At 35.3% G+C, this 14,514-nt stretch overlaps 1 protein-coding gene across 1 annotated transcript; it reads right to left on the bottom strand.

Moving 5' to 3' along the window:
• Positions 1 to 2,080: 2,080 nt before the first annotated feature.
• On the bottom strand, positions 2,081 to 2,761 carry LOC121792247. The gene has a single exon (XM_042190123.1). It carries the CDS (start codon positions 2,759 to 2,761, stop codon positions 2,081 to 2,083), a length of 681 nt encoding a protein of 226 aa, XP_042046057.1.
• Positions 2,762 to 14,514: the final 11,753 nt, after the last annotated feature.

Raw genomic sequence — 14,514 nt, forward strand, 5'->3', positions numbered from 1 at the left:
GCATAACTCTTATGCGTCACTAACAAAAAGACGCATAATCCTTATGCGTCGCTATTAAACGACGCATAATCATTGTGCGTCGTTAGTTAATGACGCATAACCATTGTGCGTCGTTTAATAGCGACGCATAACTCTTATGCGTCTTTAGTTATCGACGCATAATACTTATGCGTCGTTGGTTGAGTTTTAAAACGGGCAGAAGGCAGAATCAGGCAGAAACGCGACGAAAGAGGCGAAGCAGGCGAGGCAGGCGATTTCCGACGAATCCGAGCAAAATCCGGCTAATTACCACCATTTTGCAACCATTTTCCGGTAATTGTTCTTCAATTTGGCTAAATACATCCTTTAATGTTTAATTTGGGCAGGTTTTCCGTTATTTAGTAAAAGTAGGGTTTTTGATTAAATTGATGGATTTTTGGTATTTTTGTGTTGTTTTGTTGCATATAAGTAGCGATTATGATGAAATTATGGGTTATGATGAAATTGATGGAATTTTTGGACGACTTTCCGTAATTTGTGTATTTCATATGGATTTAATTTAGCAAAATTAGGGTTTATGATGAAATTGTTGGATTTGTTGGTCGATTTTCCGTAATTTGGGTATTTCATATGCATATAATTGAATGGGTAGAAGCAATTGATTAAGTTTTTGTAATTGTGCCCCTTTTGGTGGGCGATTTTATGCATATATTGTGCCCCTAAGTTGCAATTTAGTTAGCTTGTTGATTGTTGAGTTGTTATGAAAAAAATTTGAAGCATGGGTGAATGTTTTGAAGTAGATGGCATCTGCAAGTTCCGAACAACAGTTATGCTATGGACCTGAGGATCCATCACTACTGTTTCATCAGAGCGAACACATTTCAAGCTCGTTGTTGGCGAATGGCACAACAAATGTGTTGAGAAGTCGTAGGACGGAGAGTAAGGTGTGGGCATTGCCTATACATGAAAATGTGATGTATTGGCTAGGTGTATGGGGGTTCAGAGGCGTGGTTGAATGTGGAAGACCGATGAGGATGGACAATGAGCTAATAACTGCCTTGATCGAGCGCTGGAGGCCTGAGACACACTGTTTCCACCTTCCAGTTGGGGAAGTTACTGTTACCTTACAGGATGTGCAAAGCCTGTGGGGTTTGAGAGCAGACGGTCGTGCTTTCACTGGCCGTGACTACCCTGTTGGATTTGAAGATTGGTCCAGCAAGTGTAGAGATTTGTTGGGATGGATACCTGACTCAGAAACCGAAACGAAGCACGGTGGTTTGTTGATGACGTCTCTGATCCACCAAGCGACGATGCCGTTGGGTGATGGGCTGCCTGTGTATGCATACATTCAAAGAGCACGCATACATGCTCTGATCCTGTTAGGGGGCTTATTTTACCGGACACCACAGGGTGCAAGGTCCCATTTATGTGATTAAATGCCTTAGACGATCCGGAAGATGTGGCTAATATCAGTTGGGGTAGTGCTGCGTTAGCATACCTGTATCATTATTTGTGCGAGGCTTCTGTAGGCAGACAGAGAAGAGATGTGGGTGGACCTATGGTTCTCTTGCAGCTGTGGGCCTGGGAAAGAATGCCTACATTGAGGCCAGCCTTCTTGATATCGCCTATGCACACGCCGTATACCCCGTGCGGAGCCAAGTAATGTTTTTGTTTAAATTAACTCACATAATTATGTGTTTTGTTGATAACTTTTAGGCACGTAAATCGCCCGACCGGGCGAAGTTTCTGGACTAAACAGTGCTGAACGAAATTGCTTTGGTGACGCATTACTAATATGCGTCTTTACTTGGTGACGCATAACTCTTATGCGTCGTTACTTGGTAACGCATAAGTGTTATGCGTCGTTTATTGGTGACGCATAATGCTTATGCGTCACCAAGTGAATTTCGTTTCTGCACTGAATTCACATTTTTGAACATTTTTTCCGGGTTGTGTGTGGCTTTTTGAAACACATAATGTTACAAAATTTTTAGTCTAGACATAATAAAACACATCATAAATGTCGACAACATCTCACAAATGTTGATACATACATAACATCTCAAATACACAAGTTCAGATGCAAATGGCTACCATGACTTTACTGAACGGCACCGGCTGAGCAATTTCTTCGGTCATGCCCCTCTATCCCGCAATTTCTGCAACGACGGGGAGCTCTCGGTTCATCCTCCTCCTGGACATCCATTTGATTAAGTATCCTCCTTCTTCTAACTCGGCCACGCGTTCTAGGAATCAACTGCTGAGGGGTGATGCACAATTTCCATGAAGGTGCAACCCAATACTCTTCATGTCTTGGTGCATCAAATGAAACTTCACTATAGTACTGTGATCTCCATGTACCTAGGTAGTACTTCTCATCTATGAGGTCAATCATAACATGACCTCTGTCTCTAGCAACCGCACAAGCATGCGAACAAGGGATTCTCCACATCTGCCACTTACCACAACTGCAACTCGATTCCAAATACCTGACTATTTGAACATTGTTGCCCTTTGACACTCCTTGTACGATTCTTCCTCGAGTTCGGACATGGTACTTCCCTAGATCTCGGTCAATGACAGTGATGTAATGTTTTCGCCCCTTTGAGTCATTCTTAGCAAGTCTGTCCCTCGCCCATGGGGTTAATTCACCTTCGGTGTGTTCTATTGTTGTCTTCTTCTCCGCCCACCATTTTACCGTCCTCCAAAATGTCAAATCAACCAACGCTCTAATCGGCAACTCTCTCACACCCCTCAAGACGTTATTGTAGCACTCCGACATGTTTGTGGTGGCCACCCCCCACCTAAGTCCACCATCGTAGCACAGTGACCAACATTCTTTTGTAATCCTATTCAGCATTCGAACCGCACCACTGTTGACATCATATAGTGCTCGACGTCTTCTGGCAAATTTACGTTCCTGAGAACTGACCCCCAACTTCCATATAATGGCCTTCACATTGGGGCCCTTGTGCTTCTTCAACACATTTGCCCTCACATGAAGCAAACAAAATTTGTGGTGTATCTGCGGGGCCCTAGTCATGATTTCAGACTCTATTGCATTCAAGAGTCCTTTATGCCTATCTGATATAATGCACACCTCCCTCTCGTATTTCACTACATGAGTTCTGACATGATCCAAAAACCACGACCAACTGTCATTGGTTTCTTCATCCACCACAGCATATGCAATAGGCAAGCATGTCTTGTTAGCATCAAAACCACAAGCAACAAGCAACTTACCTTTAAATCTTCCTCGAAGGTGAGTCCCGTCCACTGTTAACACCGGTGCGGCCTTCTGGAACGCATGTATTGCAGGTCCAAATGCCCAGAAAACATAGTTGAACACCATTGTACGCCTCTGACTCAACAGATCGTTATGCTTCCACTCAACAATTGTGCCCATATTCTGTGACTGGAGTTCAAACATGTAGCCTGGCAACTGCCTAAACGACTCCTCCCATCCACCGTATACAAACTCTATAGCCTTTCTCTTTGCATACCACGCCTTCTTATAACTGATTAACACACCAAATCTGTCTTGAATATCAGCTATTATTGAGAAGACCTTGAAATCGACACATTGTTGCACATGATGTCGAATCAACAGAGCTATCATTGGGGCTGAAAAGTTAACATGATCTCTATTAGCACGATGGCCTATACAGGTATGTCGATTCTTCCACTTCCTAACTTCCCACATATCGTCATGCGACCTTTGTGTAACTGAAACCTCCCACTTACATTCCCTCGCCTTTTCAGCGTCGGTGGTGCTGATGATGCCTGCCCCTGTGACTGTCGTTCCTGCTGGAAATTTGCATACAGCATGCCACCTTCTTAATTTGCTCTCGACAACCTTAAACTGTTTTTCATTCCATAAACTCCACATAGTTATAGCAGTTTTCACGTGTAGCTTGGAATCAAATTTTGTTCCCAACACAATCCGATGCGGCTCATTCTCATTCCAATACAAAAGGCTGTGTTCATTACCTCCCACATCATCCGATACTCCAGAAGGACGACTTGGTAATTCACGAAAGAATCTAAACCCATTAGGATTGTATTCCGGAAGTGGTTGTTCACCTTGCATAACAGGTTTACATGGTACTATCTCATCATCAGAACTAGCACCGACATCATCAGCACCATCACCATCACTGAGATCGGGGTCTGGCTCTGTCTCGGATAGTGGCCTTGGCTCATCAAGATCATCTGCATCATCTACCTCATCATTCAATCCAACACCAACATCAGCAACATCTACAACATCTACAACATCTCTCTGCTCATTCATTTGGTCCACCCTCGCAGATGATCCAATACCACACTCAAAACTCATTTGTTCAAACCTCGCAGATGCTCCAATACCATAATCAACAACTGGTGGGATTTCTTCACTCCTCACAGGTGAATACTCAACAAATAATTCAATACACCCGCTTGAATTTTGAGCATTGTTGAACATAAACATTACACTATCATCATTGCGAATCACAGAACATGTATAACTCATACCGGAACCATAGACTATACATTGTCTCCATAATAATTCAATTGTGTGTTGGTTCATATCTATTCCCATCGCATCACAAATCATTGCTACCAACTCATAATAGGAAACACCTGAATTTAATATAATGGAGCTCCTCGCACGAGGTGGGTCATAACCAATACCCATATGTGGTAGTTGAACTACTCTACCACCCCAATACAAACTCACAAATACTTGCATGATTTCTGCATCAAAAACATATAAACCAACGACAATTATGGACATTTTCCTACAAGCCCTAATTTGTATAAATTGGGTAAAACTAACAAATGAAAGCACAATAAACATGAATAATGATGAATGTAGCTAAATTGATGAACAAATTACCGGATCTTATGGAGAAATCGCCGGAAATCGCCAGAAAACGCCGGAAATCGCCGAGATAGAGGAATTGAAAGTGTATGAAGGTGCGTTCTGTGATCTGCGTGTGACTGGAGGCAGATAAAAGCCGCCTTAATGACGCATAACCAATGTGCGTCGTTCATGAGCGACGCACAACCCTTATGCGTCGTTAAGCGACGCATAATCCTTATGCGTCATTAATTAACGACGCATAATGGTTATGCGTTTCATTAAGAACGACGCACAATCATTATGCGTCACTCCCTCAATTAGAATGAATCTATTCTCCTTCATTAAATTGGAATTCCATTACTCTCTTAGCACAAAAGAAGAAAGACCTCTACTATCGGACGTCAACGTAAACGACGTCACATCTTAGACAATGAAATAACTTCGTATATACTAAATTAAACAATTTCACTTGTTGACATGTGATTTATGTTAAACCATATTTGAGTTAAAATCTTGATTAATTACAAGTGCAGAACAAAAAATAATAATTTGATTGTTTATAAGCATATTTTTAAGTTGATATACTCTTACCAAATTAGAGTTTGGAAAAAAAAATTATGAAATTACATGTAAATAGCTATATGAATATTATCGTATTAATAATAACAATATATTATCTCATGTAGGAAGATCTTAAGAGACCATTAATTTCTCTTAAAAGGACTAGCTAGCTAATGGATTGATTTTGAAACCATGATTGTACACCAATAAGTATGAGTAAATACCAAGCATGCATTATTTTGTGAAAAACTAACCTACATTAATATATGAAATATGGTATGATTACACGTACTTTAGTTACCTTCTTATGCCATGAATGTATGGTTGGCAATTCTTCGATGAATATAATGCTCTTAATTTAATTCCTTCAACATTGAAAATATTTCTCTCATATAATTAAACCTCTCGAATAAATTTATTTCTAGCCTATTATGTCGATTATTTATAGAAAAAAAATGTCTTTGTAATTTTCAATCACCGACGATCGACGATATCTCAGTTATCAAAATATCTATGTTACTTTTACAACCAAAACTAAAAATGATGAAAAAATAAACATCCCTCACATGGAGCAGTGTTCAATTTGGCCAACGCTGAGACCAAAACCAATAAATGTTTGTACCACTGCCTAACATGCTTCTTTGCCTGCTGTTATTTGGATCCCTCAATTTCAGGTTCATAAATGTGATCATTTCTAAATTTGTTATCCATTTTATGTCATTCGGTTGCCAATGATTAACTTATCCCGAGATTCAATTGGTACGAGATTGTTCGAGACTAATTTGATCAGAAGGAAAAACCAAGACTAATTCTATGTCTTATTGTCATGGTGGGAAGACTAGAATCCATAAGTCTAGACTAATCTTATGTTACATTGTCTCGAGATTAAGTATCAGACATTATATATTGAATCGAACAACACTTAAAATCCAATCTTATACTATAATCCATTAAACCGAACACCACACTATCAATGCATATTATTTAATGATACAATATTACTTTTCATAATATATATAAATTCATAAGTTGAATAATTTATTCCAAAGAAATCAATTAAATCCAATTATTGCATACCTCATTATGATTTCTAACAAAATCTTCTCTTTTTGTAGTTGCTGGATTGTTTCTCTCTTGTACTCCCCCTCACCACTTTTGTGGTTTGAGATTTTGGTTTATCAAAAAAAAAATTTTCTAACAAAATCTACAACCATACTCAAGCTATGGCTTTATTCATTTCATTATTTTTCCACAGTGTTGCTTTTAAAACTAGTTGTTATTCACAATTGCGGGAATCAAGTAACTAGTAAATTTCGATCAAATTTGTCCTAATTTTCTTTATCCAGTCGTCTGAACACTCATTTTCTTATAACTTACATGATGTTACTTAATAATTAAAGAATATTGTGACCAATTACTTGATCATATAGCACTATAAAAGTAAATAATCATACCCAAATTATAGACCCTCGAAATAATACTATATCTCTGCTCACCTAAAAAGAACCAATTATCATTACCGATATAGACATTGTTTATAACTAAAAGGGTGTATAACTTTAGCCTGAAAAACAGTTTAACACAGGGGAATTTCATTCAATTATTATGCTAATCATAGATAAAATTCTTATAAAATAATGAAAAGTAGCTGTCAGAAGAGCATATTTCTTTGGACTTGATTTTTTAAAAAGGAAACCCTAAAAAAAAGAGGCCAACTTAACCCTACAATCTACGTCATATATAAAGAAATTATGAACCATTTAAATCACTAAATTATTAACTTTCTTTAATTTTATCGGAAAGATTTGATTTTCAGTCAATTTCAAAGTCAAACCCCCACGTCTCTAAACTTTATAGATATCCCTTTTTTAGTGAAAGGATCAAATTAATCCATAGCCACTTCTTTTTTATATCAATTAGCCTCGTTACTTTATTAAATATAGAGATTTTTGAAGGGTTAGAATTGTACGATTACTTATGATTATTAGGTCTAAAGGCTTGTGGTTGTGATTTAAAATACAGCTACATTAATATATATTGAAGGAAAGTAATAACCAATTGACAATGACAAAAGATGATTTAGTTCTTAATACAATGATTTAAAATTCCATCTAAACTCTTCTCACTCATCATTGCGTGTTGACTTGGTAATTGGGATGTAAATATTTGATTTTCATGTAGGGGAAAAGTAACTTTAAAATGAAAAATTCAGGTGAAAAGAATTCTCTCCAATTTTATGTTTGTTCCATGTCTCTTGAATCAAGGAGGAAGCACATCCCACTAAGTGATTGTTTTTCTTTACTTTTGATGGAAAAAAGGCATCCCTTTTAAGTACTCAAACAATATTTAAATTTTAGTTGGGGTTGATTATAATATATATAGATGAATTGCTTAAAGTTACTTAAATTTGTCAAAACCCTTAAAAGAAGGTCTAAAGTTGGAGGGACATAAAGGTCTCTGAGAAGAAGACAAGCCATGGGAGTAGGAGAATATATGCTTTTGTTATGTATGAAGTGGACCGAGAAATACAAGTGTACATGGGCTGTGGAAGAGAAGAGTCTGAGAATGTGCTTACTCCTAGCTTTTCCTATCTTACGTTCGTATTTCGTACGTATCGGCTTTCTCAATCTATATGGGCACGAAATCGAAATTAGATCCATTATCATATTTATCGACATCGTCTTTTTTTTATGTAATAGGAGTTGAAAATGCTCAAACTACTAGAATTAGTGAGCAAGAGTTCAACAAGGTAATCGATAAGGTTCTGACACAAAAAAATTCCAGCTTCAAACATCTTTGTCCCACTTCCCCTTCTTTTGATTAACCTATTCATTATGTAGCAACACGGTAAAAAAATCTAGGGAACCAATCTCGAAAGCTCTTAACTATATATGAGAAGTTCTATCGTAAAATGGTTGTTTTATTTTTGTAAGTTGTAACCGTCCAAGTACATGAACAAGTTCATAAATTCATGTATTAGTATAACAGATCAATATTAACTAGTACTATTACAATTTACACATACACCATACTATTGGTCGTGTGTGTAATTTGATGGGGACATTAATGTTAACTATAGTTTTTTCAATTATCTTCATTAAGGATAAATTTTTATATTCATACAAAAAGTAGCTATATGTTCTATATTTCTTTCGTTGCGACTAATTTAATTAGAATAGTAAATTGACTATATTTCATAATTATGATGATTGATGTATAATTACCATTAATTGTGATATGAAAGGTCCATAGTATGCTGAAAATAGACTACCAAGTACATCTCCTACTAAAATCATCCAATCAAGGAAACTAGCAATTAATACAAGACTAGATTTATAAACATGGGATTATTCTAAAAGTGTTGTAAATAACAAAACGTAATTGTTAAGCTTCATAATCATGAGAACAACAAAAAAGAAAACAAAAAAAAAGTGTTTCTTCGTATTACAAGGACATAAATTTCCTTTCTGTCAAATGTCATATCCATGCTCCTAAAACAAATCCACATTTAGGGCTGTGCAGAGAAAAGGTATTTATTATGTATAAAGAGAAAAAGGTTATTAAAGTTTATATCAAAGTATGAATAGTATCTTTTAATATATAGGGATACTTGCTTTAAGCTGATGGAGATATCTATTTAGATTGCACATTTCCTCACGAAATCTACAATGATTAATTTTTCTATGCAGAATTCTATCTTGGAAAATAATAGTAGTATGTAATCTAGAGAAGAAAACAAAAGAAATTTCTGATTTAAGTTATTTGCACGTGTGATGGGTGTGCATGTGTTATCAGTAACTGGCATATATTACCCCAAATTTTTATTAGTAGTATTATATGATTATTTAAAATATAAGTACTATCTTCTTTCACACAATATAGTCTTATTAATTTGTGGGTATCATGCGTTTTAATATGCAATTAGTATAAGAAGGGAATGAAAGAGAAAAAAATAGACAAAATAGGAGAGAAAGAGAAAAAGCTATGAGAAATTTTGTATAAATAGAATAGGACTAATATTTGTTGACAAAATCAAAATAAAAATAATAAAACTATTTTTCGTGGACAAATAGCATTATAAATCAAATTATGCACTCCCTATTTTTAATTAAAAAACCTTAATAAAGTATTATCCAATATTCATACACCATAGTCGATTATTCCACAATGAAAAAGCCAAGGGATATAAACGAGAGAGAATTCGACAGAGCGGGAGAGACGAAGAGAAGGGAGTTCAACCTATGGCTATTTATATCTAACTTTGAGTCGGACATAGTGGCAAGTTTACCTTCATCCAAAGCCCAAATTTTGAGATTTAATTAAGCATTTATCTATCTATCCAAAACCCAACATTTGAGATTCAAGAATTTTTTATGTTAACAATTTCATCTTCGAACATCATGACTTGTTCATCTGGTGAAGCCTTAACTTCGTCGTGCCAATATAATTACCTACATAATTACTCAATCGTTAAACATTCAACGAGGAAACTGACAACAGACGATGACAAATCATCAATCAATATTGAGTTTCGACATAACACCTGAGATGGGCTCATGTCTAAATTTTATGATTATTAATATTTTTGTTTTATGTTGTGGGCACGGAAGTTGGGTGGGCTTAATAGTGGGCCTGAAAGCGGGCTAAATTGAACCAATTCAATATGGGCCCAGTTTGGTTTGGCCCATACAATTTGTTCCAGCTGTATTTTCTTTGCCTTCGGAAATTTATCTCAAAGATCCTTTAGAGTCTAAGTTAAAAAACAAAACAAAAACAAAAACAAAAACAAAAACAAAATTAAATTTTAGTTGATAAATTGTTATAATTCAATATGAGATAAAGGCAGTGATATATTTGACTAAGATATCATATTTGGTAGGAATTAGGATGTATTAAAATGTTAGGATATTGGTTCTCAAAAGCATGACACAATTTATAGTATTTTTTAACTTTAAAAGTGGTTTAAAATATTACAAACTTATATTCATTGTGAATCAAATTTTCTTAGGTGTAAATAGATCCATTTTTTATATTGGCACTCTCATATGCATAGCATAATATACCCTACAAATGAACCTCTTTAATTTCACCTTTTCCCTACCAAGAATTCAACTATCATGTTTTGTAAAGAAACAAGATTATGATAAGGAAGTGACTTTATTTCTATATCTTATTGACCTGTCTCATATATATATATATATATATATATATATATATAGTCCCATTAATCACAAATCCACTCTTAAAGACCGAACCACCGAACCATACCAAATTAGGGTTTTTTGATCTAGTTTTTTATGGATGAGAGGCACAAATTTATAATTTATTTTCACCTTCATCACGAGCCTATTTTAATTCATCCGAAGGTAAATAAGTCATACAAACATGTTACAAAGATTTAAATTCATTCCAGTAGGTTTTTACTTCATTCCAGTAGGATTATTACTTCATTCCAGTACGTAAATGCGGTTTCGCCGTCGCGTGTCGTTCTTTCTCTCTACAATATCTATCACCACCGCCACAACGCTGATATGATGTAATAAACACATGGAATGATGCAATAAATTATTGGAATGAAGTATGTGAAGTCCTACTGGAATGAAGTAAAAACCTTATCCAATGAAGTAATAACGTTTCTGAATGAAGTAATAAACGCACTTGAATAAATTGCATTTTTTAATGTAAATAAAGTAAAAACTCAGGTCAATGAATTCAAATGAAACATATGTTGAATCATTTCAAAACCTACTGGAAGAAAGTAAAAACATGTTGTAGTTTCAAGGTATTACGTACAGAATGAAGTAATAAATCTATACAATGAAGTAAAATGGGCTTGTAATGAAGACCGAAAAATTTACACAGCAGCACATCTCATCAAAAAAACTAGATCTAATGGCCCAGATTTGGTCTCTAGTTCGGTCTTTAAAATTGGTTCGACATTGATCACAACCATATATATATATATATATATATATATATATATATATATAGAAGTGTGATCAAATACAAACTCTCTAAAATACAAACTATACAAACTATGTCACCGGAGTGTACAAATTCTGTCACCGAAGTGTACAAATTATGTCAACGGACTGTACAAATTATGTCACCGGGGGTCGATGTCAACGGAATGTACAAATTATGTCACCGGGGGATGTACGGAGTGTACAAATTCTGTCGACGGGGGTGTCCAAATTCTGATTTTTCGATGTCAAAATGTTGACATTAGAAAAATCTCTTATATTAACCGTTGATTAATTGTATTAAGTGAGTATGATTAAAGTTTGTATAGTTTGTATTTTAGAGAGTTTGTATTTTATCACACCCCTATATATATATATATATATATATATATGGGGTAGTGATCAAGATATAACTAATCTTAAGTGTATAACTAGAGAACAAATCTCAGCCACACATCTTAATGGAACAAATATTATTTATATTAATTATATAAAATAGACTAAGGGTATTTTTGTAAATTACATTATGAGAATTAAATCAATTAAGCGGTTTCCTTCAGATCCACATCGGCCTTGGCAGCTCCTTCAGCGCACCGAATAATTCCCCAAACACCAGGATTTGCCCTTTCTTCGCCAGATCTGGCTCCGTCGCAGCTTGAGGGGTCTCCGTCACGAAGAAAAGGGCCATGACGGTGATGGAGATTAGGAGGAAGATGGCGATTATGAAGCAAGTCTTCAGATTTTACTTCAATACTGTAATATGTAATCCATTGTTCTATATGATACTTTAGAAATTATTTAATTATAACTATGATTTGTATTACTTGTATCACGACATATGCAATATTTCAAGGTTTTTATTTGTCAAAAACCGTCTATTTGAACAATTTTCCAACTTATATATTGTCGAAAAGAGTACATACTTTTAGATCAATTACTTGATGGAAAAAGTGTGCCAATTACATCTGGATTCGAAATTTCAAATGATGAGAATTTGTTTAAGATTGAAATTAAATTTTAAGGGAGCTTTGGAAAGAACAAAACACATCACTCTTATTATGATTTTACTTTAATTTTAAGGGTGCTTTGGAAAGAACAAAACACATCACTCTTATTATGATTTTACTTCACTCTTGTTTACAAAACACATCACTCTTATTATGACTTTACTTCACTCTTGTTCACAAAACACTTCACTCTTATTCTGATTTTACTTCACTCTTGTTCACAAACACACATCACTCTTATTCTGATCTTACTTCACTCTTGTTAACAAAACACATCACTCTTATTCTGATTTTACTTCACTCTTGTTCACAAAACACATCACTCTTATTCGGATTTTACTTCACTCTTGTTCACAAAACATTCACTCTTGTTCACAAAACACTTCACTCTTATTCGGATTTTACTTCACTCTTGTTCACAAAGCACTTCACTCTTATTCGGATTTTACTTCACTCTTGTTCACAAAACACATCACTTTTACTCAGGTTTTACTTCACTCTTGTTCACAAAACACATCACTCTTACTCAGGTTTTACTTCACACTTGTTCACAAAACACATCACTCTTACTCAGGTTTTACTTCACTCTTGTTCACAAAACACATCACTCTTACTCAGATTTTACTTCACTCTTGTTCACAAAAACACATCACTCTTACTCAGATTTTACTTCACTCTTGTTTACAAAACACATCACTCTTACTCAGATTTTACTTCACTCTTATTCACAAAACACATCACTCTTACTCAGATTTTACTTCACTCTTGTTTACAAAACACATCACTCTTAGCATGATTTTACTTCACTCTTGTTTACAAAACACATCACTCTTAGCATGATTTTACTTCACTCTTCACTCTTAGCATGATTATTTTTGGGACAATTCAACATTGATATTATAATTAGATCAGAGCAAGAAGAAACAGAAAAGGGCTACATCTGAAATGCATAGCTAAAATCTCACAAAATTCAAATACTACACTACATCCCATAATAAAAATTGCAACGATAGCTTATCACCTAATGTTAATTCCCTAATTAAAGGAAATCAAAACTAAGAAAAACAGAAGATAAATTGGGAAATGCAGGCTAAATCATATCATAGATCTGTGTGTTCCCGCTCGGGGTCAGATGCCACGATCATGTGCGACAAGATGACGTAGAGCGGCCCGCCCTTGGCCATCGCCTCCTTCTTCTCCTTGATCACCGCGATGAGCTCCTTCCGGAGCGCCGCCGCCGCCTTGTTGACGGTGGCGGTGTTGTTGGCCGCTGGAAGAGTGATGGTTGGAGACACCGATGCAGATTCCTTCGTCGGGGAAAGAGAGTCACTTGAATCGCGAAAATATTGATAATTTCCAATCGAATTCCTCTTCAATCGGACGAATCGACGGTAGGAGAGCTGAGAACTATTTTGCAGAAGAAGGAAGAGGAGGAGAAGAGAAGAAAGCGGTTTCTTTTTCAAATCCCAATGATGTAATCTAATTTTGGATGTGCAATGACCATTATACCCCCGCCTTATTATTGTGGAGTAAATTTGTGATTGAGGGAACTAATATCTCATTAAATTCAAAAATTAATAATAGCCCTTGATTTTTTTGATCTTGTGGCTATTATTTGTTCTCTAGTTATATGGTTAAGAGGTGTTTGCCATAGATCATGACCCTATATATATATATATATATATATATATATATATAAAATTCTGCTTTTCTTTATGATAAGCAAATCTTGTTATATAAACACATTAAGGAGAGTTGAAAATCATCATCATAATATATTACTTTTTGTTGATCCTGAATGGAAAGTTTAAGATTGAATCTCCGATTCATTTATTTCAGCCATTTTAGTAAAAAATGAAAATCGATCGTATTTGTAATGTGAAATAGTTACACAACTATATAGTAATAGTAGTACTAGTATATAGGAGGTCCCCTACCCTTATAGGAGAGAGACGCATAATAAAAAATAGAACTGTCATTGCGATGCATTAAAAACAGCTTTTAACCAAGTTGCAAATTTGTGGACCTCCAAATTTTCAATTCAAATAAATGAAGTTTTTGATTCAAATATTTGATTTGCTGTTATGGACCACTCTTTTGGAATCTCCACACTTTTCTGTAATTAATTTTCCTAAAGCTACATGTAAAACAAGAATCT

This window comes from Salvia splendens, chromosome 1 (assembly GCF_004379255.2).
Source record: "Salvia splendens isolate huo1 chromosome 1, SspV2, whole genome shotgun sequence".
Classification (NCBI taxonomy): domain Eukaryota; kingdom Viridiplantae; phylum Streptophyta; class Magnoliopsida; order Lamiales; family Lamiaceae; genus Salvia; species Salvia splendens.

Excerpts from the sequence above, each read along its gene's own strand:
- LOC121792247 (XM_042190123.1), bottom strand. The coding sequence starts at position 2,761 with ATGTCGGAGTGCTACAATAACGTCTTGAGGGGTGTGAGAGAGTTGCCG.